Source organism: Falco punctatus (genome assembly GCF_963210335.1).
Source record: "Falco punctatus genome assembly, chromosome: 4".
Taxonomy (NCBI): domain Eukaryota; kingdom Metazoa; phylum Chordata; class Aves; order Falconiformes; family Falconidae; genus Falco; species Falco punctatus.
Window position 1 is genome coordinate 5,798,533 of NC_137583.1, and position 26,667 is coordinate 5,825,199.

Consider the following 26,667-nt stretch of genomic DNA (forward strand, 5'->3'; position numbering starts at 1 on the left):
GTCCTCTTTGTCTTTCTTCTCCCAACTCCCAAAGAGTTCACATAAACACAAAGAGTAAGCAAGCACATAAACACAAGGCAGGAACTTATGACAAGAGACCACAAGAAAACAACTAAATGCATAATTCAGGTGAAAATATAAAGACAGGCAGTCGGTTACTTTCTTAGAGTTCACACCTATCAGAAGTCATGAACTAAGAAGATATCAGATAGTAACAGCTAACTATTTTTTTAAATGCTATTTTCATTAAAATCAGTCAGGCATTTGGAGCAAGAACTGCGTAAATTAAGTAGTTACCTTTAAAATTATTTCTAAAACACCATGATTTTCTGCAGGGTATATATAATGCAAGGCTTGAAGGGTTAACAGGAAACCAAAAAAAAGGAATAGAAACAGCACAAAATAATGTGCTTTTGCTCCAAGTAGTTTCAATGAAACGACACATTCACCTCTTCCCAAAACACATGAACAATCAAACTACACATATCTTACAGTAGATAGAAAGGGCTGGGGTTTTTTTGGTTGAGGATAGCTGCCAGGGCAAGAACTAAAATTTCATGTATGTAAATCTTGATGCCAGCAAAAAAACAAGTAGGATGCTCCGAGTGAGGTAGGAGGACATTACAAAAGGTGAAGCAGTTGTAACTGATACAAAGTGCCAGTGCTGGAACCTCTATATATGCTCAAGCAGTCTCTCTCATTTCATCACCACTAGTACTCTCCTCCTTAAATCCATCCCTCATTCTACATTTTTGAATGACTGATCTGTTTTTCCCATAGAGGGATTCCACCAAATGCCATTCTGTGTACTTAAACTTGTGCTTTAGTTAGGAAGTACCGGTTTGCACAATGACTCATTTTTGTAGTGACCACAAATGCCAGGTAGTACCAAGTACTTTTTATTTTGGCCTTCTTCAGATTGTGTCTTTGGCCACATAAACAGTATTCACTTAGAAAAAAATAATCCCTAGATTTAAAAAAAAACAACATAAACCAATCCCTCCCTAAAATCAAACCAAACCAAAAACCTCTTGAAATTTTAGTGAAAATGCAAAATGTTGTTCTTTCTAGTGAGGTGTTTCATTAGTGTTCTAGGGTCATTGTGGTCATTCTGTGACTGTCACATAGTCATGACAGCGATTTTGAGGGGGGAAAAAGTTAATAATGGTTTTAGAGTCTAATACAGTCTAGAAATTAATTTCATGAATACACAGTATTGTATTGTTGCCTCATTACCTGGCTGCAGAACAAGGTCAACACCAGTCTATTAACTCTCAACACCAGCTTGAGTCTGCAACACAAACCAAGCCCTCCCCAAGACCAAACCAAACCATAAAAACCTTGAAATTTTAGCGAAAATGCAAAATGTTGTCCTTTCTAGTGAGGTGATTCATTAGTGTTCCAGGGTCATTCTGTGTCTGTCACATAGTCATGATCACGATTTCGAGGAGAAAAAATAGTTAATAATGCCTTGAGTCTAATACAGACTGAAAATTCATTTCATGGCTAGGATGCAAAGATGCAATGCAATGGGGCCTTTTTGTCTTGTGTATTTCCATCCAGGTTTCAATGGCTGTTCCGACAGTGATCCCAAGGATCCCCTCTGCACCCTCAATATCTGCTTGGCACAGCACTCACCAAAAATCCTGACCCAGACCCACGTGATAACACTTGCAGTGTTCTCCTTTTATAATGACTGTGCTCGAATTCACACACAAACAGGAATGACCTACCACACAGTATTGTCTTGTTGCTTCATTACATGGCTGCAAGCCAATGACATAACCAGCTTATTAACTCAACACCAGCTTGAGTCTGCAACTATTTTTCTATAGGGACTGCAGGGTCTTTTTCATAAGCAGCAATATATATATATATATATATTTTTGTTGGGTTTTTTTTTTCAGATTCACCCAGCAGAACTAACAAAGGCTGGATAACAGGACAATTTACCATTAAAAAATTGATGTTGGGCTGACAAGTGCAACAATATAAAGACACAACAGAGAATTGACTGTTTCAAACCAGATGTGAATAACAGCTAACAGGCCATTTCACAAGTTCAGACTAATCTGTTTCTCAGTTCCACTGAAATTGCACCCATTTCCCATAAGATCAACAACAAGTCCGATTCTCGCCGATCTCTTTGGCACGTGACTGTGCAGCACAAATGTAAAGTTAGCACAGGGAAGGAATAACTCAGCACTATCATTCCTGAGCATCGCCTGCAGAGAGCAGATATTCTCTCATTTTTAGAACTAAGGGCAGAATATTTCCACTACAGCGACGCAAACCTTTACAACTGCCAAACAAGTTTGTTAAAATGCATTTGCAAAGAGCTACAGAAGATTAAACTGGAGCAATTAAAAATATAGCAGTATCTCTGAAAATGTCACTGGACACTTGCAACCAGAGATGATTCTAGGTATACTCCCCCATGAAGACAGGCTGAGGGTTGGGGTTGTTCAGCCTGGAGAGGAGAAGGTTCCGGGGAGACATTATAGCAGCCTAAAGGGGGTGACAAGAAGCTGGGGAGGGACTTTTTACAAGGGCAGGCAGCATTACAAGGGGGAATGGCGTTAACTGGAAGAAGGCAGATTTAGATTAGGTATTGGGAAGAAATTCTTCCCTGAGGGCGGCGAGGCGCTGGCCCAGGGTGCCCAGGGCAGCTGTGGGTGCCCCATCCCTGGCAGTGCCCAAGGCCAGGCTGGACGGGGCTGGGAGCAGCCTGCGCTGGGGGGGTGTCCCTGTCCATGGCAGGGAGGGGGGGAACCGGGTGGGCTTTAGGGTCCCTTCCAACCCAAAGCATTCAATGATCCTGTCATTCTGACCAGCTTTTCTTGGGGTCCAACCACCATAGCAATTATGGTCCAAGTATATTTAATGACTGTTAATTTAACCGGTAACGTGTCTGATAAAAGCCAGACTAGTTGAGTGCATTACTGAAGTTCAGCTACTACAAATCCAAAACCCGAGGAAAGCATTGTGTTTTTTCAAGCTTGGACTTAAGAACTGAGAACATAGCGTGGTTTATAGCCCTGCTTCAGGACGTCACTTCATTGTGCCTGCCCTCTCACACAGCAGTTGTGCCCCCCCCCCCCCCCCCATCAAGCCATGCCACCGCCCGAGCTGGTGCTGTGGCATTGCCACCTGCGCAGCCACGGTGGGCGAGGGCTCGGGTGGCACTGCTCCTGAGCAGCCCAACAAATCTTTAATTCAGGGATACCTGCACGTGGAGAAGTGAGTACAAAACCTAGGAGGATTTATTTAAAGGGTTGGGCCTGCATGTATTTTGTTGGGTTGGTTCTTTTTTTTCCATACAGTAATCCAAATAAAACCAAGAAGAGAAATATCCAGCTTTTTACCACTCCATGTAGTCAAAACATGACCACAGGTCTTCACTGGGAAGCATTTCATCCCAGGTTCTGCTTGCACACGAAGGATGGTTTCCAGGCATGCCACTTATTTGAAAAGCCAGATCGGTAAAAGAGCTTCTTTCATGTTGTTTTGTAAAGATCTAAACTCTAAAGAGCAGCTCTTATTCCAGTTGAAAACTCTTGCCGCATAGAAACAGTTGTACAAAACGTCATTCCCCTCCAACTGCATCCTCTCCTCGGCATAAGGACAAAAGACACAAACACATCTTTGCTCTTGTAACACGTTTCTTTCATTTTGTATGGACTGTATTAAGAAAACTTAATTTCTCAGTCTGATTCAGTGTTTTCTAGTCCTCTACTCCAGAGAGGCCACTAGGAATCAAGGCAGATGAGGATTTCCTATGAGGTCTAATTAAATAAATGTTTATTTATCTGTGCCATTTGTGAAGACAGTAGCTTGCAGCGTGCACTGTGTCAAGGGGTTTTTATGAGACGAAAGCTGATGGATGAGCAGCTCCGCACCCCCGAGCACAGCGACACGCGTGCGGCAACGCGCAGCGGAGAGGCCGGAGCGGCGGCGCGGGCGGGGGGGGGGGGGGCGGGCTCTTGGGGAGGGGGCGGGCCCTTGGGGAGGGGCGGGTCCGTGGCTGAGGGGACGGGCCCGTGGCTGAGGGGACGGCGGCCGCGGTCCGGGGCCGCCCCGCCGGGCCGGCAGAAAGGGGCTCCCCGCGGACAGCCGGGCTGCTGCGAGCCGGCGGTGGCCTCTGCTGCGGCGCGATGGACTCCGGCAGCGAGACCTACGAGCTCAACGGGCAGGCGGAGGGCGCGGAGCCGCCGGTTGCCGAGCGGGTAGGGGCCGGGGCGGGGCCAGGCCGGGGCCGGTTCCCGCCGGCGGGGGGCGGGAGCGGGAGCGGGCCCGTCCGCCGGGGCTCCGGGGTCGGTGGCGGGGCCGGCGGGAAGCGGGCCGGGGAAGCGGCGGGTACCGCAGCCGCGTCGAGGGGCCGGGGGGCGGCCCAGGGTCCCCGTGGAGCGCTCCGCGGCGCCGGGCGGGGCTGCCGCGGAGAGGCGCGGTGTGCGGGTCGCGCCGCTCCGCCGCCCGCACCTTCTCCGGGATTGCTTGTTCCCTACGCGCCCGCCATGAATCCAGCACTTGGCAGGGCGCGGCCGCGGCATCCCGCCCGGTCCCGCTCCAGAGATGGGCGAGTGCCCGCGGGGCCCGAGGGGAGCCCTTGGCTGGCCGGGGCATGGTGAGCCCTTCGCTTCCCCGCGCAGCTGGAGGGTCCCCCGAACCCCCGCCCGGGGCAGCGCCGGCCCGACAGGGCTTTTCCACCCAGGTGGCTTGGAAGGGGATGGAAAAGTGACTCAGGGATACCTGCACGGGGATAAGTGAGTACAAACCTAGGAGGATTTATTTAAAGGGTTGGGCCTGTATGATATTTTGGTGGCTTTTTTTTTTTTTTTCCATACAGTAATCCAAATAAAACCAAGAAGAGAAATATCCAGCTTTTTACCGCTCCATGTAGTCAAAACATGACCACAGGTCTTCACTTAGAAGCATACCATCCCAGATTCTGCTTACACATAAAAGATGGTTTCCAGGCATGCCACTTATCTGAAAAGCTTCTTTGATGTTCTTTTGTAAAGATCTGAACTCCAAAAAGCAGCTCTTATGCCAGTCTAAAACTTTTGCCACATAGAAACAGTCATACAGAACCACCTTCTACATCACTGGTAAAACTTTCTGGTTACAGGGAGACTGGACTGGTTGCGTAGGAGATCAGTCCTTCCTCCTTGTCAAACACTTGTAGTCATGAATATCATACCAAGAAAAAATATCTGGTGTTAGGAAATTGTGGAAAGTACCTAAAGAGAACGAAGGCTGGGACAATTAGGTCAAACTGGTGGCCTGAAGGGGTTTCTTTTAAGCCACTGACTTCTTGGCAATTTTCTTGTTTTATTAATACACTTGTGATTGCATCAGAAGTACTAGTCATGGGGATTTATCTTTTTTAATTTTGTCTGGTCCAAGAATTTTTCTGCAACTTTCCTGTTTTACTTCATCTAAAGCTGCAAGCAGTCATCATTTCGTTAATCTTCTCCATAGAAACTGCAAGTTCTATGTGAGTGCCATTTAAAAAATAAGCAGCAAGATAAAATATTATATTGCATTTTATGTATATAGTAGCACTTCAGAGACCTTTACAGACACTTTAAAAAAAAATTCTCACACACACAAAAAGTATATGCAAGGTGAAACAGATGGGGACAGATTTCCTAAAAACCAATCTGAATAGGCGATTCCTTAAAAAAATCTGACCAAGTTCCCAATTCACACAAACAAAGGAATGGCCCAACTCAGCAGCCAGCTAGACATGGAGAGGCCACAAATCTGCAGGTGCTTAAGTCTTTGCTGTTGGAATCAAAAGGGCGTAAGTGGCTTTTAGGAACGCTCACAGGCATTGCAACTTGGACCACCCTCCTTTGCTTACCACCTTATCCTAGCATCTATCCTCTCCTCAAAATAGATTCTCTTGCACATCTTCAGCTATAAACTGCTGCCCTCTCGTACAGAAGAGCTGACATGAAATGCAGGTATAGTAGTCTTCCCTTCGAAGCATTCAAAGCACATGAATTAAAAAAAGGCTAGTTGAGCCCACTGTAATTCTGAGTGAGTGGTCACACAGCGTTTTAATGTGGTTTATTTTAAGTCCATCATTAATTTGGATAGTTTTTTTAGCAGCTGTCAAGCTTTTAGAAGCAAGAAATTCCTTGCCTCTAATACTGGGTTGGCATGTCACACGTCAGTAACTAATGTGAATAATTACACTTGGCAAAAGTGTCTGGCCATGTCTGCAAGGGATCTGTTCATACAAATACAGATAGTAACTGTTTTTCCATCTTCTTCTTTTTGCTTTCCTTGTTGATGATCCATATGGAAACAGTCTAGATGTTTCAAGGTAACAGGAAATACTAGTTGGAAGAGTTAAGAACTATAAAAAAGGATTGGATAGTAGAAAAGAACAGCTCTGGAACAGTTGGCCTCTATTATAGTCATGTTATTACTAAAAATGTATTCAATATTGTATATTAATTCATATGTAATTTTGGGACGTGGCGGTTTCTTGGCACCATACTGCAAGTAACAAACTTCAAACCTGTAGGAACTTGAAATTATTTTACTTTATATAATGTATATTATATATAAGCATTACTTATATTGAATTTGGAGTATTTTATATACTTCAAATATTGAAATTATTGGTGGTAAGTTTTTGTTCGCTTGTTTTTTAAGTAGCTAGAATAAACGAACAGTCCTTTAACAACACAAAATAGGCAGCCCACAGTCCAGTTGTGAAAAATACCAAATCACTGGAATCAGCAGTAGTAATGCAAGACAGAAAAAAAAAACCAACCCACCACCAAAAACATACAGGAGAAAGCTTCTATCTAAATAGCTGTACAAACAAGTTTTAAGTTATTACTTAGTTTCACAAAGTTATTTGCCAGGTGTGCTGATTATTTTTAAGTCATTTAATGAGTAAAAATATTTTAACTTTGTCTTGGAACCAGTATAACTTTAGGAGAACAGTGCTCTGCCCTGCGCTAACGTGACTGTACTTGTTCCTTTTTTTCATACGAACTTTTTAGCACTCAGGAATCAGTGTGGTTATTTTTTTTTTTCCTAATGTCATTATACTTGTATTTTCTGTCTATCTGTATAGGAAATTACTCTTCTTAAGTATAAGCTTTTAAAGATGCTTGAAAATTGATGCTGTCTAGGAAATAAGAACACAGGCTGAGCTTTAATCTTTTTTTTTTTTTTTCTTTTTTTTTTTAATTGCCTGTAACCACACTGTCTCAAGATGTGATTGCGGGAGTTTCAAAAGCTAGTTAGTGTTACCCTAGATTGGTACTTGGGTAGACAGAATCCCCCCCTCCAACCCCTCACCACCCCCTGAAATTCCTACAGGAAATATAACTGATGATTCAGTCTAGATGTAGGGATTTTTCTGAGTCAGTGCTAAGCTGAACAAGTGATCTGATGTTTTATTGGGGGAGAAGAAATAATGCCTTCTGAGGAGGTGGAAAAAAGATCTAATCATCTATTACATAACTGACATAGCTTAAAATATTTTTGTTGGAAGAATATTTCTTTTCTTTTTAGAATCTTTTCCCTATATTTTTAGATCTGCAAGATTTCTGTGACAAAGGGGAAGTCCAATTTCAGAGTGGCCACATATGGCCCATTTTCAGTATGTAGGTGATGGACACATGGACAGAAATTCCACATCTGCAAGGATAATTAAATAATTGTTTAAAGTTAGTAGTTCAATTCTGTAACTGTAGGGTTGATCTTAGAAAAAAATAAGTTCTGAAATTATGTTCCGTTTTAGTCCTGTATTATTCCTTTTATATCTGATCCTTCTCTTTTTCTGAAATAACTGAAATTTTCCCTTAATATAAAATTACCAATAAAAGACCTGGAATAGTTTGGCATGCAGTATTTTTCTTAAAGGTGAATACTTCAAAAAATTAAAAAAATATTTTTTTTAAACAAAAGGGCTTTTTAGCATCTTTTTTAACAGTTTTGATTAGAAAGACTATTGCAAACCACAGTAAAGAACAGTCCACTGTAAGATCAGTATAACTAAACCTTCTGTTTACACAGCCTCATTATTACATAGCAAGCTTCCATTATTTTAAAATTAGGGCGGCCCCTAAGCAACAGAATTTAAGGAAGCTTGCTCCATAACATTACAAACTCAGAGCTCATATTGGCCAACAAACTCTTTGGATCTTGTTTTGAATCAGAGTTGTTTTGCTGTTAAGTGTCTAAAAGCTGCCATAAAATTGCAGTAATCACTAACCTAAAATAGAAAGAAAACTGTATGTAGATTAGAGCAAGCCAAAGACTATGATGAGTGTGTGTATTTCAGAGTAAATGTAATTGAAGATGAAGAACCTTCTGTTATTAATCAGAAGCACAGTTTGGAATATGGAAATACTAATCAGCATTATTTTCCCAATTATCCCATACAAAATTGTGGGTCTCCTGTATTTAATAAAGACATTGTACTGCATGATGATTTAAAATTAGAATACCATGAAAGTACTTTGTGGTAATACTGTGCCAATAGTAAAATATGTATTTGTAAGTTCCCAGAACCCAGATATGAGACTCTGGGCCTGATGTGCAAAAACACATCAAGCTCTGGGTCCCAGCTGATATTAAGTAGCTGCAATTACAAATTGCAAATCAAAACTAAAGTGACCCAGGCTGTACTTCTGGCTTATATTTTGAAGTTACTGGTTCTAAATATTCATATTAGACATTAGAAGTTCACCTTGCTAGCTGCAAAATACTGGTTGTCTAGTGGGTTTTAGGAAGAAAACAGTAACCAGTCTTGTACTACTGCAAGTATCTGTTAACCTCATTACGAGAACAGTGAATTCAGTGTTCATAACAGATCTGACTCTTTAACTTGGAAATTTCAAGGTCCTAGTGGTTCAGGCAATATTTGCCTTTTACATTTTTTGTGGGGCTTTTGTTTTGGCGGGTTTTTTTTAAGTTTGGTTTTTTTTTTTTAGGTTTTATTAAAACAGTCTCTTCAGGGGAACATATATATGGGGGGAGATGTTTAAGAAATTGAGTAAAGTACCTAGGAACATACCAAAAGAAAGAATGAATCCTGAGAACTTGCACTCAAAATCCATATGATTTCTTTCCTCCTGCATTCATAGGGCAGAGTGACAGAAACAAACATAACTAAGTTCTAAATACAAATGCAAAATAGGTGGTTTCACTTTTTTTTTTTTTTCTCTGTGGATTACATATGGCTGGCATGTCAAAAACTCCATCAGTCTTCTCCAGACAGAGTAACCAGTACCTTTTGGGAAATTCGGGTCAAGTTGGACAAGAGAAAAAAAAGATTTACTTCTGGGCTTTCCTTATTTATTTTTTTTTGTCAGACCTCCAGCACATTAATTTGGCTACTTCAGCAGTCACTACTGTGATAAATACTCTATTAAACAAACAAATGCATAAGATTTTTCACAAGTAGCGATTTAATGCTGTAATAGAGGCAGAAATCCTTAGTATAACAAGTTATTGTATTTAGCAAAGATACTTTATTATTTGTTTTCAAATGTTTCCATTTTCAGTGCTGTTTCCTTCCTGTTGAATCACAAGGTGATCCATGGAACTCGGCATATAAGGACATTTGCCTCAGTGCCACTTTTATTTGTTTTTTTATGATGTAATGAATAAATCTTTTCTGTATTTCGAAGGGACTCAGTTCCTCTGAGTGTACTGTTGAAATGAGTGAAGCGAAGCAGCAGCAAAGCCTGTACCAACACAGTAAGACACTGTATCCAATACCATTCAGTCCTGGTGGGAAGGTTTGGTCTTGGAAAAGCAAAAAAGTGCCAGCTTCTCATGCAGCATCTTAGCTTTATCTTGGCAAGCTGCAGTGCTCTGGGCAAGCAGACAGACCCTGCTGCTGTGTAGAGACGTGGAGTGGTACTGTCTGTGGGGACAGCGTTGTGTGAATGTGAAAATAAGCTCTTCCACGAGGGATTCTTCCAGTCACAGATGGAGCAAGATGGGGAGGCTTTTCACTCCTCTCTTTTTTTATAACCGTGTGTAGACTAGCACGGTGGGTTGTTCTGCTCAGACGTTGATGCTTTGCAGGCAATAGGAGACCTGAGGGCAGGCTGTTCAATGACAGGGGAAGGAAGACACAGAAGTTCTAGCTACACCTGGCTCTTAAGCACACACGTGTGAACGCAGATGCTGTTTTTCCTCAGACTCATTTGGTGACACCAACTGAAGGGATCAGCTTGCCTATACCAGGTAATTTGAATATTGAAAGTGTGTAATGAGGTGTTTTGATTACATTGAGACTGAAGCAGGTCATGTGGAATACATACCCTTCCCTTGCCAAGTGACACCTGCAGGAAAAGCCTTACTTTACAGGCATCCTAGAAAATCTCCGAATTTTCCCTCTCTGCAGCCCTGCGGGTGGGTAACAGCACAGTAAGTGCTTGGTGCTGCAGGCTGCATGTGTTGCTACATGCTTGCAATCTCCCTCAAATCATAAAGCCACATAAAAAAGTTCCCATATAATTTCTGTTGTACATGACTCATCCTGAGGTTAAGGCAACAGCTTTTCTTTCACTGCCTGTCTACATACTGCTGTGTAACTTGTAGTCTGATCTGAAAAATTGCCGCCATGGTACTGACTGTTTGTTTCAAATACTTTTGGCAGTTGCCTTCAACTTTCTTCCAGAAGGCAAGGCTAATTGGCTTTTTTTTAATGGTTTTCCAGCATGAGTCAGGAGGTTCCATTTCTTAATCAGGAGATGGGAAATTATTGTTTCTGGGGCTTTCATGATTACAGATCCTTTTTCTTAGCAGAAGGCAAGATCACAGGCTGAGAAGAAGCTCTGTACAGTAGAACAGACATCTCAGTTCTCCGTATGCCAAGTTCCAGTTCTGAGCTGGTCCGCTTTCAGAAGCGGTGGCTGAAAGCCTCTTAACAGAGTAAAATGCCATTTTTTAGAATCTAAACATAGTAAACAGCTGAGTTTTCATTCCAAGAATAAAAAGTTTTGCCTTAGCAGCACCCTACTTTGAAAATACTTCTCCATTTATTGGAGTTAAGTGACTCAAAACGCTTTGCTTCCACTGCGGTTCAAACGCCATCGCCTGCTATTTCCACCTGCAACTTGCCTATACAGAAGATCAGCAAACAGCAAGCTCCTGAAAGTACGTTTCCGCAGGAAAAAGAAAACATTGTGTTCTGTTGTTTATGTAGAAACTGTCTTATATCACGTAGTCACAGATGTAACTGAAAGGAAGATGTAGCCCAGATTATTTACTCTTTTTGTATAGTTAAAAAAAAAAAAAATAAACCCATGTCAAACATGATCACATTCCTACATCAAGTGAAAACAAAGAAACCAGTCACCAGGCATCGTGTTTTCACTGCAGTCCCCTTCTGTAAGGATTAAGAACGGAGTCACAGCTACCCATGTAGTTTTTGCCTGTGTTACATACTTGCAGCTTCATAGACCCAGTAGATATTTCAAAGAATTTTTTGTGGTTTTCACAGGGAGGAGTTTCCTAGTAGGAAAAAACTTCCTTTGTTATGAGCTTGTGACAAAGTAGACTGTATTATTTCTACAGTCTACTGCGAGGAGTTGCTTTTAAATTCATGCCCAGAAATTGAATCCTTCTATTACACACGTAGTTCCCCATCCCCTCTTATACTGCTAGCATTAGGTAGCCAAGAGCTAAATGTGTGTGTTTGGCTTTTTACTGTACAATAAATGGTGAAAAACATTAGTCTGGATTTTTCTGCTTAGTACTGCCAGCACATATTCCATGCTGCTTTCCATAAGGAAATGAACATCCACACCTGGTTCAGTGTTTCTGGTGGATGGTAAACTAGAATTACAGTATTTTTTCTGAAGCATCCAAATGCTGTAGTGGTTTAATGGGGCAGGGGAGTGGGAAGGGGAGGCTCTCCTCGGGGAGAGAAGAGGTGACAAATGTGGGACAGGTTCCCCAGTCAAATTGCATTTTTAGATAGTAGGATACAGACAAAACCAAATGAGTGTCCATTTCTTCCTGACTGAAGTCAGTATCTACCTTAGAGCCATTTTCTTCTCAGGAGCTTGGTGTCAGTAAAGAAGCTGTCTGTGTGAAGCTACAATTACATGGCTGCCTTCTCTTCACAGAAAAAAAAGTCTGCTGCTGCCCCATGACATTTTTCACTCAGTAAAATATTTAGGCCGTGGTTGATTACAACATGTCTGGTGAAAATAGGTCAAGTTTGGTGTTTGAATGCCCTGGAAAAACTGGCAATGTGTTTGCTGTATGCATCAATATCTGTCCTATTTAAAAGGGCACTCTTAGGTCTGGATAGGGCAAACCTGCTTTGGAGTTGGAAATCTGATAGTTATTAGTGCTGCTGAAGAGAGAAATGAGAGGGCGTTTTCTGCATTTGAACTAACCTTCAAGGCAAGACTGTTTTTCACAGTATTTTCTGGCAAGCAGAAACACATTTGTGTGGTAAAATAGTCTCTAAGAAGTTTAAAGATGTCAGAATAAGCTTCTCTTGATATATTTGTCTATTATTTTTGAAAATAAAGTCTAGAAGTAAGAGCAGTGAGAATGAAGTTCCTAACTGTTCAGAGACTGCCAAAAAAAGGGATATCTACTCTTTCTTCGTGGAGTTAGATGTCAGTCTAACCTAGATACCCTAAACTGCATGTAATCAGTAGAGAAATAGGCACCTCTGAGAGACAAGCTGTCAAATTTCAAGTCGGGTCACATGAGTTATCTTCAGGAAATTCCCATTTTATTCATCCCGCCAGGTTAACTAGCTTTAGTTTGCCCTGCAGATGTTTTTAATTTTTCTGTTTGTTTGCAGGGGAATTAAAAAAAACCAACCAACACCTCCTGATGTGAAAACGGGAAAAAAAGTTTCCCTTTTAATTGAGCAGTACTTGACAACCTCAGATCATATGATACTTAAGTGGAAAAACAGTTCACTCTGGATGGATGGACCTGGACAGTGGCATGGCAGAGTAAGAAGCAGCAGGAAAAGAAGTCAAGCAAAGCTCATACACTTGCCAACTTCCACATAAATCCTCAAAATAAGGCTCATGAGTAATTAAGCAACTACATAGATGTGACATGGTAGAGGGTGAATTTAATAAATATTTGTATTTTTAAGTATAGCTTTAAGAGTAAATTAGTTACAACAGTCTGTTGTTTGCTTGATAGTTTTACAGTGTTTTTTCCCTCCAACTTTTCTCTGTGCAACTTTTCAGCTTTTTCAATTTTTCCTTTTCCCAGGGTAGAAGCATACTGACTGTGTAGACTGATCCTACAAGTTGGAAAAAGTGTATCTGCCAAAATGCAGCGCAGACAGTATTTGCTGCTCTCTTGTCAGATGGAGGACAGTGGTAACTGTGAAAAAGATGCACGGATAGTCTCAGTACTGCTGTTACTCATTATGATCACAGAAATCAGTTGATGGGCCAAGTGATCTCTTGCTCACTACACCAATTAAAAGAGATGTGAATACTCTTCTTTCTCTTTCCCAATTTTAGCAAAGAACATCACAGTGGTTTCAGAGGAATGGACCCATGAATATAAACCACTATGCAAATAAGAAGAGCGCTGCAGAAAGCATGTTGGACATTGCCCTGCTGATGGCCAATGCATCCCAGCTGAAGGCCGTGATGGAGCAAGGACCTTCTTTTTCCTTCTACATCCCACTTATTGTTCTTATCAGCCTGTCGCTCACACTGCAAGTTATGGTGGGAGTGCTCCTGATATTCCTTGGTATGTAGCAACAGTGAGAACCATTGACATGTATTTTTCTTACAGGGTGCAACCTCTAAGATGGTATATAGGGTCCCCATTTATTTTTAAAAAGCTATTATGTTTGTAAGTCTTGAAGTTTTCTCCTAAGACCAGAGAAATATTGTAACAAAAGGAGCAAGGGCAGCTTTATGTGGCATCTTCAATTTTGATCCACTTCCTCGTATGCATTTTCCCAGAGTATGAATATTCTTCTTTTCAGAAGGTCTGAGGAGGAAGGAACATTATGAAATACTGTAAAAGAAACATTAATAGACTAGCTAGGATCATGCAGCCTGCCCAGTTTCATAATACTGTTTCTGGCAAGACCTGTTACTTAATCTTATGACCGAAATGTATTATATTTATAAGAAAATACTGTGACCATAAAAAAAAACCAGAAGTGGAAGTTGAAATGTTCATCTTCATGTTGGTGTAGTGTATTGTCTTCAGTTTGTTGGTGTATCTGTAATCAAAGGTTTGAATAATGAAAAAAAAAAAAACCCCTTAGTTTTAAATGTAGAAAAATTAATTCAAAGCATCCTAAATCTCTAAATGGGGAATGGTAGAAATGGTCTTGTTATTGTTAATTTTTAAACCTGTGTTGAGCTGAAATTAAAGTTAAAAAGAAAAATAAGCTACTTGGAGCAAGCTTTCACGATATCTATTATCCACATAATATGACTTCAGTCAAAAAATTTGAAATTGCATATAATATGAAAACACAGTCTGAGTAGCATCCTGGGACTTCAGACAGACTATCATGAATTCTGCTTATCACTAGGGAAACGTTTTCTACCTTCTACGGAAGAAATGTGATGCAATACCTTTAACATATGCTAGAAATCATTTCAAGAGAATGAATTCAAATAGGAGTTGTGTTAGTACCTGCTTTGGACACATGTAATGAGACAGCTGTAGGAGTAGTTCCCTGCTCTGTGCCTTCCCTGCTCTCCCCTTTCCGTCTTATTTGTTTGACCTTCAGATTCCTAGAAATTCAATGCAGCATCTTTGTTGTTCTCAAAAATAGAGGTTCCACTGTTCAGTATTAGAGGGTATGATGCTGTGAGGCACAAATCGGTACTTATCACTAAAAATTAGGTATTTTAAGTTAGTAATGCTCAATTAGTAGCATATGTATGTCCTATACACCCTGCCTTATTCTGTAAAGCATAATATTAATCTAAGTAGCTGTAGAACCAGGCTCATTTCTAAAACTATGTCATCACTAAGTGAGCGTGAATTATCCAGAAAAGCCCAACTAAAACTCCACAACACACTTCTGGAAATCCGAGTTTTCTATTTTGACCTTAAAGAAGTCTTCAATACTTCTCTTTGCTATCTTAACCTACTGTGATATTTCCCCCCATGCTTTTGCAAGGCAAAATGCAAAAAGAATCCAGGGGCACTTCACAGTGTTGCTGAAAGCATGTGACATTCATTAGCAGCACCCAAAACCCTAGACTGTAACTTTGGAGAGTCTATCAAAGATACCTGTGGAAATCAATGAAATGTTTAGGTTTCAACACCAGTTGAACCCCGTTACTCACTGCAGTAAACACCTTCACTGGTAGGAACCAGCTATGGATCACTTCTTTTGCTAGTGATATCGGATCGTTTATTCTTGTAACATTTTTCAGATCTTTCCCTTTAATGTTACTATATGACAGATCTTAAGTCTACTGTAAATGTAAAGCCTTGAGGGTGGTAGCCAGAATTTGCACACGGCATTTACTAAATTATAGGTACTACCTTTGTAATCTCTGTTAGTCTTTCAGTGTTCTATTTTGTAGCACAATCAAAAAAACAACTTTCTCTTCAAGGAGGAAGTCCCTAGGAATCCAGGATACATAAGGCTTGTAATATTACTAAGCAGCTGACGTAGCTTTTTTCTTCCTTACAAAAGAATACAGCTGTCTCTGCATTTGGTAGAGTTGGTACAAGAGCAAAATCCAGGTCCTGGCTTGGAGGAGATTCCAGAAAGGAAATGGAAAAAATCAACCTGATAATACTAGGGAAAGTGAGAAAAAGAGTTATGAGAAAATCAGCAAAACACTGATATGTTGCTTGGTTGAAGGCATCTCCCTGGTGGTTGTTTTAGTTAAACAGGCTGTGAGGCTGTAAAGAAGTTTCCTGATTTCTGTTGGGCAATAATTTCTCAGATATGCTGAGACATTGCTTTTTAATGCTTGGTTCTGCCCGGTGTTGCCAAAGTGGTTTCCATCTCTAATTTTTATCTTTGTCCCATTGAGAGTAAAGAGAGTACCCAGAAGCCCAAAGCTGGCTGAGGCAGAGGTCACAGACCGCTTAGCAAACAGTGAGATTCATCAGCGGTTCGGCCTGTGCTGGGCAGTCAGCAGTGGCTGTAGGTTTGGCGTGCCGAGGGTGACAAAGCCTCGGCTTACAGGGAGGCAATGCTGTCCTGTCGTGCTGAGGTCAAGAGTTTTGAAGACAGGAAATGGGGTATGAACGTACAAAGACACTGTCATCACAGCGAGAAGTTGGTTTTTATGATGTGTGTTTGCTAGTTTTGGCCTGCAGGAACAGTTTGCCTTTCTGTGCACCCACAAAATTCTGCTTCTTACAAGCTTTCACAAGTCCAAACAGAAATGCAACCATCCAGTTTCTTTCCCTGAGATAAGAGTTTTATTCCCAGGAGCTACCAGTTCTCCCAGTTCTCTACTATGGATTAAAAGCTCTTTCTCCTTCAAAAGAGCCTTTCACAAAAGCATTTGGAAAAATGTTCAGCAAACTTATCCTTGAAAGTGATTTGATCATCTTAACTTTTTGGAAAAAAAGCAAAGAATGTCTTGAAATAGTTTAAGTGGCATGAAATCATAGTAATCTAATCCCACTATAATAAAATACTTAAAGAGTAACTGTTCTTAAGAGCATTTTCACAAACACCCTCATCTTAAGTACTATAATCACAAAGATAGGATTACTGCAATTCTACTTCAAAATTTAGAGCACCGCCTGAACTGACAAGCAATACTTGGCTTCTCTGACCTTATTTGGACAAAGGGACAACTCTGAAAGTGTCAGTCGTCCTCTAAGCATATTTTTTTTTAACTCACAAGACACATTAGGCCATTATTGCCTTTTCTGTTTTAAACCAAGTGTCTGAAATGCTTTTCTTCCATACTTAAGGATTAATTATTCCATTTTGTTTATTTTTCTTCATTCACATGACAGTACTAGAGTCCTTCCAGGTACTGCTGGTATGCAAACAGCTGTGTAGCTCCAGATGCTTTACAGACATGTATATACTCATTTTCAGGGTTAAGTGCTGCTGAGCTTAAATTATTTCACGCCTACACAGGTGTGCAGTAGCTTATGCTTCTCAGATAGTTCCCCCACACTGTTCTTCAGTGCTTTGACTGGCCTGTGATGTTTCACTGCGCTGCTTTAGCAAGCAGAACTCAAGCAGGGGCCCAGAATTCCTTGAAATCAAAACAGCGTTAGTCTTCCTGATTAGGGACACCAAGTGAACCTGGCTTTTAATACTTCAGCATCACAAGAGTGTTTGCCACCACTTCTGCTTAACTGCTTCAGCAAGCAAGCGAGTCTTGGTTCTGTGGTCAAGTTCTGCAGTGTTGACAGGGTCATTATGTTAAAAGCAAACAACAAAGTTTATCTCATGTAGTAGAGTCTTAAACTACACATCGATGTATGTGCCTATCAGAAGAACCTCCAAGTTGTTTGTTTATGTTGCTATATAAACTTGTCAGGTAAAAACTTTCTCCCACATGTCCTGTACATGCAGACACAAGCTCCAGTGATCTATGCATTTAAGAACTAGGAGTCTTAACAGACAAAAACCATTCTCAAAACACGCTCCAGAAGTCATAAGCACTCATCCCACCAGCATCAAAGAAATTTAGCACTCAGACCGAGTTGCAGAGCTCTTGTTGCAGGAGAACAAACAAAGGAAAATCTTGGGTTTCTGCATGATGCCAGACAAGTGCCGCAGACTTCTTACTGTCCTATGTAAGCACCCGCTTCAGTCTATCATCAAGTCTATTGTCAGTCCATTGTAACTGATGTATATGTTTTCACAAGGCCTGGAATCAAAGCTTAAACTAAATTACTACTATCTCCCTTGTGTGTTCCTCCCTCACTCCCATTAGTAGTTCAACCAAGGAACAACTGCAAGAAACAAAAGAAAATGCTTACATAGCTGATGCTCTCTGTAAGAAGGGCTGCAGCTACACTGCTTTGAAGTCTTCCTCTGTTTAGCAGATATAATGCCCTTGCTTTCTAAAACCAGAATCCCTGCAAAAACAGGGAGTACAGCTGGGAAAGGAAAGGCACCAGTACAAAAAATATCCAGCGCTGGTGAAGCGATGTGGCTGTCTGCAAAGAACCTGTAGCCTTTTAACTGTAGAAATTTAACTGCATTCCATCCTGTCAGGGCTTCAAGCTTCGTGTGTTCAAGACTGAAATATTTTTTTAAATGCTTAAAGTCTGCAACAAAACTGTTTTCAAAAGATCAAGAACTCAGAAGGTTTCTGGTAACGTTTGTGTATCCATTACTTATCATCTGCACCCACAGAGATTAGATGCTAATTACTGGAAGCTAATAGGCTCTTTGTGGTTTAAGATCTCCTTAGCGCTTTTACTGACACTGCAGAATCTTACTTCCCTTTTAAGTATGACTGATGCAAATAGCTCCATGTAAGAGAAATTCTTGAACTATATGAGTAGTGAAGTTTTATTCTGGATTTTGAAATATACATGTAATTTAAATTTTTTTTTCCATTTATCTTTGAAGTAAAATATGACCTTAACAACCCGGCAAAACATGGAAAGCTGGATTTCCTCAACAACCTTGCAACTGGACTAGTATTCATTATAGTAGTTGTGAATATTTTTATCACTGCCTTTGGAGTGCAGAAGCCAGTTGCTGAGCCAGCATCAAGACAGTAAGTACCAGGTGAGTGTGGTCTCGCTGCACCGTAGGGTAGTAGGGCACAGCATACGAGAATGTAGTGCATAGCAGGGCATAGCTTTCAAACAGCCATGAGCTTAGATAAACAGTTCTAGCCTTTGCAGAGAGATGATTTTACTTCAGACTACTGCAAAAGCAGAAGCTACTAGGAACTGCTGAGTTACAACAGTGTATTTGTAAACATAGAGTTCAAAAGTTGATGTCAGCATCTTACTTTGTCAGGGGCTCCTTGTGTGTATCACACATGGGGAGGGTAAACAAGGTCCTTCTGGCTCAGCCACTCCTTTTCCTCACTGCTGACTAAGCCAAGAAGGGAAATAATATTGTTTTGCTTCCTCTGAATGCCTCTCCTTTTTTTAAGAAAGTTTTGCGGTGTACTTCATCTAGTCTGTTATGAACACTGAAGGCTTAATCCTTGTCCCAGTAACTAGGGCTATTAAGTCCATTATGTAATCCCACACATCACTGGAGCCCTTCAGTTCCTATGCAGATTGTGGGGCTTCTCTGGCCTCCCAAACTGCAGGGCTCTTGCTTTGTGGGAGACTTAGCCCGCAAAGATGAGCACCATCACTCTACTTGATACGTGCGGTCATTTAGAACAATATTGTTTGTTCTACCTGCATTTTCCAGTTTTTTATTTACTTATACAGAAGGATAAATATAGGAATTGTGGGAATGAAAATGTGTATCTGCATAGCGTCATAGTTACGATGAACAATTTGGGAGGAGATAAACCTAAATTGTAGGCTTGTAGCCCAAGAAGCGCTATAGTCCATCATCTGCCTTTAAAATAGCACTGCTAAGTCTGTGTGTGCCAACATTGCTCTGGCTATTTGTCTTTCAAATCTCAAATCATGTTCAGAAGATCTGCTGAAGAAGGTATTACTTGACTTTCCTGGGAAACCATGGTACACTGGCTACCACACGGGCAGCCAGTGTCACGTTATTGGTTTAAGTTAACTTCTAGGTGAAGTTTCTCCATAAAAAAGAAGATAACAAGGCCTTTAAACTCCTAATCTGAAGATGAATGGCACAACAGAAATCTGTAATGAGAATGGAAACCAGACCAAAATGTATCAAGACTCTGAACAGCTTGCAGGGAAATCAGTGCAACAAATTACTAGGAAGATGAAGAATTAAATTAATTTATTTGGGGGTTTGGGTGGAATTGTCAGCTTTAACTAAAACCTGTGAAATTCTGCCAGTGAAACAAGATAGTTTTATTGTATTTTCTAGCCATCAGCTTTACAAATAAACTAATAACTATTTAATTTTAGCAGCAAAGAGCACATAATTATCTGAGATATTATCAAAATTATAGGTAGAATGTCCATCTCAGCAACAGATATTCAAACAATACTGAAACAATAACCGCAGAATTGTGCTGGCAAAGCTAAGAGAACTGAATGTTGGTTTACTGGAATTTTAGCTGTCTTCAGAGTAAAAAACATGTACTATAGCCAGGAGCAGGGGCAGAGACAAGAATTTGAAATAGGCATTATTAAATAGGAAATTAAAATAATGGACAAGGTGGTATACCAGACTGAGTCGTGCATCTTTTTGATACAGTGAAAGAAAAACTGAAGAGGATAAGCAGTTTTTGCTTGTCACACCGATGTATGCTCAGTAGAGGAGAGGAAGATAAGGTGACAATCTGATCCCAAGCCAGTTAGTGCCTTAATGTAATGGTATATTGAGAAATCAGCTAATATCCAGAAGGTGTGACACACCCTGCCTTATCAGGATGGTTTGAGCTCACCCACATTTCATGTTACTTCTCTACTAGTACCACGTTCTCTAATGAGGCGCCTTACTGATTCTCCTCGGTACCAGTGCCAGCTCTGCTCCCTTTTTGATCTCTTGCTGGCTTTTAGGAGATGCCGCTTATGCAGTGTTTCCCAAACACGACTGCTGTGTTTCTCTACAGCAGAACACGATAGTGAAGTGCTTTGAAGAGCCCTGCAGCTGTTAACAGATTTTGCAGGCCAGCTGTTTTGTGTGTTACAATCCCAATTCCGCTCTGGACAGCACTGACATGCGAGGCTGGTTCCTGAACACAACGGGGCATTAGCTCTTTAAACATGTGAAGTGCATCCCCCCCACAAATTTCTCCCACCTGTTCATGGCCTTTGTCTACTTTCTGCTTCCTCCACACACAATATGTGGCGAAGTTGTATGGAAACCTCAGTGGTTTTGTGCAATGTCTTACAGCTTAGCTGGCACCGTCTGGCAAGAAGGGGCTCTTCCCAGCATTAGTGTTGGTGTTTCTCCTCTACTGTTCCTTCTGTTCTCCATAAATTGTCAACCCAAAGGGGTCTGTGGCTTAATTATGGCTAGGATCAGGGAATCCCTGTTTAGAAAGTTAGATCTTAAATGAGAAACCAGTTCACATGTCACTTCTCTGAGACTGTCATGAGAGCCTGAAACGGTTCTGCCTAGTGGGTGTCGATAGCTCATACAGCTGTATATCATATATTGCATATAGCTGTGCACGCAGCCAGGGTACTTGTTCACATACATAAATATGACTGGTATCTACTGCTGAAATAGTTTTAATAAACTTGCAGTGCCTCAATAAAGGAGAAAGAGTAGCTGGGTTTTGTAGCCTAAGGTAGAATCAAGACCAAAGAGTGTTTAAAGCAAGTTTACATCTGTACAGACACAGCAGCTGGGTGATCTTGCCTTCATGCTCTCGCACATGCAGTTTACTAATAAACTGGCCAAATGTGGTGTCTGAGACCTGTGTCTTCTTGCCTCAGACTGGAAGTTCTTCATTGCTTTGGAACATTAAATTGGCTGTTTGCTCATTTCTATGCATTGCCCTTGCTAGAAACACCTGGTCATCTGAATGTAATGTGAAAAATAAGTCTTTTTCAGTCCCTTGCCACAATCTCCTCAAAGCCCTGAGAGGAGTAGCCACCATTTTCTGGTTTCACCTTTACTATTATGTGTACTTTTCCAAAGAAAACTTAATTCCCCCTTTAAGGCAAATGTCATTTACTATAATTCCTGTATCACTAACCTCTCAATATCTTTGGTTTGTGTTTCAGAGACCTGAAGCATTCATTCTAGATGCCATTTGCACTTGAGCCAGTTACACCTGGACACGGGACAGGAAAGTGGGTGGACAGAAATCTGAAGAAGCTGGATGTACCGAGCAGCTTTCTCAAGTTTCCAATAACCAACACATTTATGTACCTAAAATTTTCCCCTGTGTTAATATTGAAACTGTTTGGCATCTAAGGAAAGCTTGATTTTTAACTCAAGGACATTGTTTTTCTGGAATATTGGCATTTCAATTTCTGTAGAAACTGTTTTTCAGAGAAGTGGCATAAGCCCGTCAAGCAAGGTAGTATGAACTGGTGGCACTTCACAGGACTTCCTATTTTCCGTGCCTTTTGTTTTTGTGCCCATTTATCATTTCTGCCGTGGTCCAAAATGACAGGCCTTTGGTTCAGGCATAGTCATGTTGTCCTTTATTTCACTCCCTTAGCACTAAACCAAAGTACTCCATAGCACAGCAGCCGTCTTCTTTTGCAGTGTGCAAAGATAGCTATGCCTCGTTTTCTTTTTTTCCCACTCTAGCTAAAGCAAAGATGAGACCAACAGAAACAGTGGGTGATCTTTTTTCTCAGGTTTGCTCACAGGTAACTCATTTGTCCTGTGTCTTCAGCCCTGTACCACACTTAAAATTACCTCTTCTTTGTGCAGATACACAAAGAACCTAACTGCTGGTAGTTTCTTACTATTAACTGCTATACTCTGTATTCTGGGCATTAGATATATTTCTGGAAACCCTGCTAGACGCGCTACCTTTTCCAGGCCCAACTGGGAAACCAGAGGATAAAGGGTGAGCTTTAGCTGCTAAACTGGAACAGAGCGGCTGTCAGCAATTCAAGTAGCAAATGGAAGGAAATTAATCCTCTATAACTTTTCCCTCTTCTTTTCCAAAGATTGATTGCTGCAATTGTGTTATTCTTAGGAGTTTATGGCTAAAAGCATAACTAATTTTTAATTTTTATTTTTTAATATATAGATATAGATATAAATATCTTCTAGGTTCTTACCTGCTGGCTCAGGGACTGACACTTTTTCTAAATACGCTATTGCTAGTAATGGTGTAGGTTATAAAAATTTTGACAACAAAATCATTGCAGTCATTTTATTTCCAAAGTATCACACCTGCAATCAGAAAAATCCTAGTTTTCTAGATTGTGTTTACTTGTGGATGCAGATTTGTACTGATAATTTCCTTACTCTTAATCAGTAAGTGCTGCCTTGCACATATTAATAGAAGTTTGACTTCCATGTGTCTCATCTCATTTACAGTTTTTATTGATCACATATCTCTTTAGTTATGTCTCAAGGCCCATTGATTTACCTTATCTTCATTTACATGTTCTGTAAGAACTAACAGAAAACGAATCAGAAGCTCCTGTGATTAGTAAGAGCATAGACATTCTTTTTTATTTTTTGTCTTTTTTTGCTTCATTTCCAACTTAACATACATTTAACCAGTACCTAGCAAGCGATGGTTTTAATTGTGCGTGTTTTACTAATTTAAACGTAGCTCAGAACAAGTTCCAAATGAAATACTCAGGACAACGTTCCTTATTTATTTTCTACAAACCAGCAAATTGTTGAAGGACTATCATACTTGTGCTATCACAGTTTTGATGCTGTAGTGTAGCGAATTGACTGGCCAGATAGCAAGTACTGAAAACCTTGAAAAACCTTTCTTTTGGAGAAAATAGGTGACTATAGGCAGAGGCCTTCCCAGCATTAAATTTATCTGTGGCTCAACATTGGGCAGTAATTTTGAGAAGATTCTTGATTGTACCACCTTTGTAACCTTTTTACTCACTGGAATATTTGACTGTCTGTGCATCTGCTTTGGTGTGGAGAGGCTCTCTGGAGGCGGCTGCCTCTCCTCTGTACAGGAAAATTTGTACCTAAGCTAGATGTGTTAAAAGAGTTGCTTTGTGTTGTCCTAAATACACGATCTGTCCAAAAGACAGTTACTTTTAACTTGGGTATTAATATTAGATATTTTTCATTGCCAGATTTGCACCTTTCTAGTTTTTTAAGCAAGACACAAAAAAAGGAAGAAATGTTTCTGGCACTTAGCTAATCCTCTCACTTTTTGACTTATCCTTACCACCCTAAAGGCAGATGCAAACAAACACCCAGGTTCTGCTGATGTTACCATAAAGATGGTAATCTTTATACTTGGTGGTGATTTGGCCCGATTTTGAATGTAGCTTTCCATTCCTGTGCTACTTACCGCCTCTCTGGTGAGCATGATCATGCTTGTCTTGCACTGAAACACTTGAAAGTAGTCAGAGGGGGGTGCAGTACAGATATACCATGTCTTTTCCCATTTTATTCCTCTGTATTGGACCATAATTTTTCAGGTCACTTGAGCAAACAAGCTGTTACAGTGGGTTTCTCCTGAAAAATATAATAGCTGTTCCTATAGCATCTTTACTGCTAAGCTGTTGTCCAATGGAAACTACCACGGCTTGTGTATCCCATCTCCCAGCGGCTTGTGGAACTAACTGGATCCAGAGCAGCAGGGTAGGCAGCGCTCACCAGGCAACCACTTGTCAACTGTGGATTCCAACAGACTTTGCAAAACGCGGGTTTTGGGACATACAGGAGGGGGAGAAAAAATACTTCAAGCCTGACCATATTGTTGGGTGCAAGAGCTGAGTGTGGAGACCTGTGTTAAGGGGGTAGGCGTCTGTTCACGTGAAGTCTGCCAGAGCCTGGCTCCAAACAACAACAAAATACCACCATGAATCCTGCCGGCTCCTGAGCTCCTGGAAGTGTGGCTGAAGCATCGTCACAGGGGTACCTGCAACTTCAGAGAGCCTGGTCTCTTCTTTCAGTTCTAAACACAAGAAAACCTGATCTGGATCTGACTACAAGACTGTACTGGGCATCAGCAGTATTTGACTTGCAACTGGATGTCTTTTTTTTAAATAAAAAGGATACTGGTTTATAATCTTTATTGTAATTAAGTAAGATTTGCAAAACATCCTCAGACATGCAATCTGTATTTTAAGCATTTGAAGCCTTCGGAAATCATGTATTTTTTAGCAGACAAAAGCCTCTGTAAGTTGGCTTCAAGTATAAATAATTTAATCACATGATTATTATTCGTTCAAGTCAGGTGCTAATTTAAAACCCTAGTGAGTATGTCCTAGGGGCGGCAAATGAATGCATCAGTTTAAATAGTTTGTTGGTTTGCTGTGCTTCTCCAGAGTTCTTGGTTGTAGGCAAACATTTCACTTAAAAAGGGGTCATCAATAATGTAAGTGAGAGGAATTTTTACAGGCTTTCCTGGGAAACAGTTCATGCCAGGTCATCCGTTTACTCCTGTTTCATAAGCTGCTGAGCAGAGGAAGAACTCCACATGCCGCTCCGGTCGTTCTCATTAGTCCCTTCAGCATCTAGGGCTGCCTGGGTTGAAATTTTCAGAGTAGTTGTACTTACTGAAGCCGATGACAACAACTATATTTACTGGAACTGACTTTTTAAGTATTTGTCTTCTAAACCAGGTCACTGCTTGAAGCTTATTCTGCAGCTGATGATGACATAAAATGGGCCAAAGTAGAAAGCACCATCCTGATTACTGCTTTCTCCTCAACTATCATTCGGAAGGGTTTGGTCACTCATTTTAATTTATTCTAACAAATGCTTTATCCTGTTTTCTGCCGTATCTTCCTGCAAGTCGCACCGAGCCCTGCCAGCCCTGCAGGTGTAGGTACTAGCTGACTGGGGTGCACCGCCCTGTACCAGAGGTGCTGGTGTGCTGCACTCACCCCCCTGGTCCAGGGCATGGGCTTGTTACTACAGCGTTACCCTAAAAGCTTGGATGCTCTTTTGTAGTTAGAAGAAGAAACATGGTAATCTTGATCCTTCAAATATTTACGAAAGCAATGAGTGACAGAACCCAAACACTAAGCTCTGCTTGTTTTCTAGCTTACCAAAGACGTTGCCATTACAGGTTCTATCTGATTGAGGAAATGCAACGTGGTACAAATTTATGCACCATTTTGGTTTAAAAAAAAAAACCAAACAAAAAACAATGTCAAAAGCTGGTTCTTGTTTCTACAATAAAATTTTGTGAAACCACAGGAGAACAGGCTCTACTGAAAGTGTATTTACTTACTGCAGGGCAGTGGAAACACTTAGAAGAACAGTGATGATGTATTTTCATATGTACAACTCATATCTTTGATAACCTGCGCATTTAAACGTACCACTCCTTGAAAAATCATCCAAAAAAAAAAAAAGTTAGAGGCAGTGTAGGACATACAGAAGCATTGAGACTGAAAAGAAGCAGACTCTCCTTCTCCTTAGCTGTTTGCATACAAGAAGCCATGTTGCTTCATATTGACAGTGTTTTGCTTTCAAATAAATGATTTACAGTATATATACGTAAACAAAATATCCAGATACGAGAGGTGGAGCCTCCCATCTTTGCATGGCCCGTCCCACAAACCCTATACTTCCATTAAGAAATTAAAAAATGATAAACCAAGAGTTTCTGAATAATCTCAGCACTTTCGCTACTCTGTCTCTAGGGAAGTGCTCTAGCAGAGCAGCAGCAGTCCCGTTGGTTTCTGAAGACAGCCCGTTCCGTGTTAGCACCGTGCAACCAACATCCAGGAAAGGCTATTGCAGAAGAGCAGCGTAGGCACCACATGTCCTTTGGAGGAAGTCCAGAAACATCTGGTGCCCCAGATATCACCAGATGGTAGCTATTTGTAAAAATTTTTTCTAGTAGAAATAAACATGGCTAATATCACTTAAATGTACACAAATCTAATGACCTGTCCTGGTTGCAGCTGGGATGGAGGTATTATCTTCTGAGGAGCTAGTGTGGTGCTGTGTTTTGGCTTTGATGAGACTTCTCAGCTCCTCAGGCCTTGCTAGCGAAAAGGCTGGAGGGGCAC

At 40.9% G+C, this 26,667-nt stretch overlaps 1 protein-coding gene across 2 annotated transcripts; it reads left to right on the forward strand.

Moving 5' to 3' along the window:
* Positions 1-4,024: 4,024 nt before the first annotated feature.
* Positions 4,025-24,710, forward strand: NINJ1 (ninjurin 1). 2 transcript variants are annotated; one of them, XM_080386280.1, is made up of 4 exons: positions 4,025-4,226; positions 13,500-13,734; positions 18,527-18,677; positions 21,754-24,710. In XM_080386280.1, the coding sequence occupies exons 1-4, from the start codon at positions 4,155-4,157 to the stop codon at positions 21,773-21,775; spliced, it is 480 nt and encodes a 159-aa protein (XP_080242406.1). In that variant the 5' UTR covers positions 4,025-4,154; the 3' UTR covers positions 21,776-24,710. The 2 variants fall into 2 exon arrangements, with proteins under 2 accessions (XP_080242406.1, XP_080242407.1); XM_080386281.1 differs by having other exon boundaries at positions 4,027-4,226; positions 18,527-18,688.
* Positions 24,711-26,667: the final 1,957 nt, after the last annotated feature.